We start from the raw sequence: 5,025 nt of genomic DNA on the forward strand, positions 1-5,025 counted from the left end.
AGGAGGAAGCAGGCTCCCTGATGAGCAGAGAGCCTGATGTGGGACTCGATCCCAGGACCCTGAGACCTGACCTGAGCCGAAGGCAGCGGCTTTAACCCACTGAGCCACCCAGGTGCCCGTGTCCTGGAAGCTTTTAATCTCTCCTTCTAATTTCAATGATAGCCTAGCTGGATATAGTATTCTTGGCTGTATGGTTTTCTCATTTAGTGCTCTGACTATATCATGCCAGCTCTTTCTGGCCTGCCAGGTCTCTGTGGATAAGTCTGCTGCCAATCTAATATTTTTACCATTGTATGCTACAGACTTCTTTTCCCGGGCTGCTTTCAGGATTTTCTCTTTGTCACTAAGACTTATAAATTTTACTATTAGTGATGGGGTGTGGGCCTGTTCTTATTGATTTTGAGGGGCGTTCTCTGAACCTCCTGAATTTTGATGCTCGTTCCCTTTGTCATATTGGGGAAATTCTCCCCAATAATTCTCTCCAGTATACCTTCTGCTCCCCTCTCTCTTTCTTCTTCTTCTGGAATCCCAATTATTCTAATGTTGTTTCGTCTTATGGTGTCACTTATCTCTCGAATTCTCCCCTCATGGTCCAGTAGCTGTTTGTCCCTCTTTTGCCCAGCTTCTTTATTCTTTGTCATTTGGTCTTCTCTATCAATAATTCTTTCTTCTGCCTCATTTATCCTAGCAGTGAGAGCCTCCATTTTTTATTGCACCTCATTAATAGCTTTTTTGATTTCAACTTGGTTAGATTTTCGTTCTATTATTTCTCCAGAAAGGGCTTTTATATCTCCGAGAGGATTTCTCTAATATCTTCCATGCCTTTTTTGAGCCCGGCTAGAACCTTGAGAATTGTCATTCTGAACTCTAGGTCTGACATATTACCAATGTCTGTATTGATTAGGTCCCTAGCCTTCGGTGCTGCCTCTTGTTCTTTTCTTTGTGGTAAATTTTTCCGCCTTATCGTTTTGTCCAGATAAGAGTATATGAAGGAGCAAGTAAAATACTAAAAGGGTGGCAACAACCCCAGGAAAATATGCTTTAACCAAATCAGAAGAGATCCCAAATCGTGAGAGGGGAGAAAGGGGATAAAAGGAGGTTCAGAAATAAAAAAAGGAAAGAAATAAAAGAATTTAAAAAAGAAAACAAATAAAGAAAAGTATAAAATGGAAGGCTTTTAAAATCAATATACCTAATTTGTTCTTCCTTTGTAGAAGAGATAAACTAAAAATACAGAAATTTCCTTAAAGGATATGGATAGCTCACCTACCTGGATTATTCTGAGAGGAACTATTATTTACCTCCGCCATAGGGTATGAAGAGAAAAGACAGACCATTTTCTAATACTACTGTACCTTTCCTCTCTTTAGTAATCCAGAGAATGGGATATGGATTTTACTACAAAGCCAAAATGACTTATAGAAAGAAGCATTATTTCAGTTTCCTTACCTGTAAATAGCTAAAGTGACATCCCTTGGGTCAATTACCTTTAATTATTTAATTACATTTATGTTTTAAAACATGTTCCACCCAAACCACATGCACATAAAACAACAATTAAAATATTTAATATTAAATGCAGCAGGAGTACTTGTTTCTGAAATTCTTTTGCGGAGTCCACAGTTATTTGAAGATACGTTTACCAAGTTGAAACTTGTGCTCACATACACATAGAAGCCTGTTGAGACTTCTTAATACATGAACTGAGATCGACTACTGAAAAAATTCACAAGGAAGGTTTTTTGGGGGTAGTAGTTGGCTATGAACATTCACATTTTATAATACCATGTAAACTGGAATATTCACATTTTATAATACCGTGTAAACCAGAAGAAGTTTTACCTGGATTCCTTGGAATTCGCTTTCTGCGGTCTCGGAATGCTGCACCTGATTGTAGGGCTTCTAGAAGATTATCCATCACACCAGTCTCATCACCCTCTGGAGGGAGGGAGAAATCAGAATTAATCTTAGAGCAATTAAACTACAGGAAAGTAAAGGGGAAAGCTCCTGTCCGATTATATAATATCCCTAAATTAAAGACATATATCTGTTTAAACATAATGGATGCTGTCACTTTCTGGCACCACAGACTACTTTGCTTATTATGCACCATTAAGCAAAATTCATGCCAATCCCACTGTTCTTTGAACTTGAGGACCTTGTCTTTTGTATTATTGATGACACAGTATGAAAATAAACAGTAGCTGATCAGCTACTGGGCCTTCCTGTTAAGATTCTTCTAAGATATTCCTAAGCAAGAAACCAATGACCTGGCTTAATGCAATCAATGTGTAGGGTGTGATCGGATGAAGAAGAGTTATACAAGATTAAATACTGATTGTATTAATACCTTCAGCATTCAACCACCATCTGTGATTATCTCAGAAGACACTATTTGCAAAAACACATTTGCATTCAATTCCTACCTAATCCATATCCTTTACCAATTTCAAGATGCTGACATTGTAGAAGGAAAAGGTGACCACATCATTTGAAAGGGTGCCTTTTACGTTTGAGAGACATTAACCAGAATCTCATCATCACTTTTTAAAAAAATTTTTTTTCATCATCCCTTTTAGAATGCTGTTGGATTTCTAAATTTTTCCTATGGGAAAAGAACTGTTAAGATTCCATAAGCAGAATATTCAAAAGATGTACATGGAAATTCCTAATGCAAATGCATTTAAAACATTTTACCCTACTCTTATCTTTGACAATTCTGGCCCTCAAAAACACTTTAAAGATTTGTTAGAAACATTTGTCTCAAGGTATTTATTGTCAGAAATGCTACTATACTGTGGATAATCCAGAGAGAGCTGAGATCCATCTTTCTATCTGGTTTAGCGGATGATAAAAGTACCCTAACTAAGTGGTTAATTTGAGTGGTTGCTAAATGTGTGGGCCTGGGGTAGAGGACATTGGTAAGCAGAAGGCTTAAGAGAAGAAGAAGGCAGGAGCGAGGGAGAAAAGAACTGTTTCTGATGGTATTCTGAAGTTCAATTTAAATCCTTCTTTGTTTAAAGAACGACTATGTGGTATCATATCACACACACACGCACAAATATTCTCTTACAGGGCAAGAACAAGCTAAAACCTTTTTTGATTATGCCCTTTACTTGACTTGAGATTTTTTACAATGTTATATCAATCATTTGTTCTTTTAAAATGAATTCTCTAGGACATGATATTAAATAAAAACAAAGGGAGTAGAGAGGTTCTCAGGTCCAAAATTTGGTAAAAACAGGACAGATCAAAGGGAAATAGAGCCCCAGGGACTAACCAGGGAAGGGGGATTATAAACATTTAGGAATATTAAAGCTGCAGACACATCTGCACCATCACCTGCTCTCTACAGTACAAAGAAAAGAGGAACTGACAGTAGTTTGGCATGGCTAGAATGTACCTGGAAGAATTACATTTTAGGCAGTAAGCACTTCACATTTGTTGTATCTTTTAATCCAACTACACATTGATATAGGTATCATCTCTGTTTTTCAGCTGAGGCTACTGAAACTTAGAGTTTAAGCATCTTATTCCAGATCACACAGCTAGCATGTGGAGGGGCCCAGGTATGAGCCCATGTCAATGTGACACCAAGACCAGCTCTCTTTGCATGAAGCTAATAAAAGACAAAATGGGGGAGGCATATGGTGACCAAATGATAAAAGAGCATAATTCTATGATATGGGTTTGAGCATTATTCTATAATGCTCAACACTCTCAATAGATATATAATGTAGGCCAAAAACATGAGCTGCATAATTAACTTTAAACTTCCTAGGAGTCATATTTAAAAAACAAATAAAAACAGATGAAATCAATTTTCATATATTAAGTAAATGTTTAACTCAATATATACAAAAATATTTATTTTTTAAAGTGTTTTTATCAGATTAAGTCTCAGAAATCCAGCGTGTTTTTATTTTAGCACATTTCACTTCGACTAACTACATTTCAAGTGCTCATTACCTATATGTGGCTAGTGGCTACGGTATTGGGAAACACAGCTATAAGAAATAGAAAGTGACTTGATTAGACATTCATTTTAGAAAGACTTGCTGGACAGCACTGTGGAGAATGACTCAGAGTATGGTGTAACAGAAGGCAGAAAAATGGCTAGAAGTATAGTGTAATTGTCGAAGAGATAAAGAAGTGAACTAAAAGGATAGAAGAACAAATGGAGAGGGTGGATACTTTGAAGGTCTTAATACAGTTAATAAGACCTGGCTGAGGGGGCGAGATCAAGGGTGAGGGAAGGAATCTAGATCACCAGGGATAAACAGGTGAGAAAATATGATTATTTTTTGAGGAATATTTAAGTAGACATATCTAGTAAGCAGTTAGAAATACGAATCTGGAACCCAGGAGTGAAGTCTGGGTTGAAGCTAAAGATTTGGGTACTATTGGAAGATGGGTGAGATCACCCAGATATACCATATGAAAAGAGAAGACATTACAGGATGCAATTCCCGAGGACCCTAATTTTTATTTTATTTTTTAAAAGATTTTATTTATTTGAGAGAGAGAGAGAGAGAGAATCATGAGCAGGGGGAGAGGCAGAGGGAGAAGACGACTCCCAGCTGAGAAGGGAGTCTGATGTGAGACTCCATCCCAGGACCCTGGGATCATGACCTGAGCTGAGGCAGATGTTTAACCGACAGAGCCACCCAGGTGTCCTGAGGATCCCAATTTTTAATAGACAGTCAGTAGAAGCAGAATTACATAGAAACATGAAAGGAATTTTTAGAGATATAGAAATATAACCAGAAGAGAAACATAGTATAAATCAATTTCATGTATCCTTATAAAAACAGTCATTATAAAGATTGCAGAGAAAAATAAATATATGTATAAAAGTAAAAAAAAAGACTACAAAACAGTATGTATTTATTATTTTACATAAATAATATGCAATTATTAAATTTTAAGACATTAAAAATTATAACAATGACATAGATGTCATTTCATTAAAATTCTTCAATGTAATGATACTGTGTAAATATTAAAAATGGAACAAATATGATA

At 36.4% G+C, this 5,025-nt stretch overlaps 1 protein-coding gene across 1 annotated transcript in view; it reads right to left on the minus strand.

The window, feature by feature from the left end:
• DIAPH2 (diaphanous related formin 2) overlaps nt 1-5,025 on the minus strand; it is a 987,699-nt gene that overhangs the window by 165,509 nt on the left and 817,165 nt on the right. The window contains exon 27 of the mRNA XM_059385748.1: nt 1,843-1,938. Coding sequence (XP_059241731.1) covers nt 1,843-1,938 — 96 coding nt within the window. The remainder of the gene's footprint in view (nt 1-1,842; nt 1,939-5,025) is intronic.

The sequence above is a fragment of the Mustela nigripes genome, chromosome X (assembly GCF_022355385.1).
Source record: "Mustela nigripes isolate SB6536 chromosome X, MUSNIG.SB6536, whole genome shotgun sequence".
Taxonomy (NCBI): Eukaryota; Metazoa; Chordata; class Mammalia; order Carnivora; family Mustelidae; genus Mustela; species Mustela nigripes.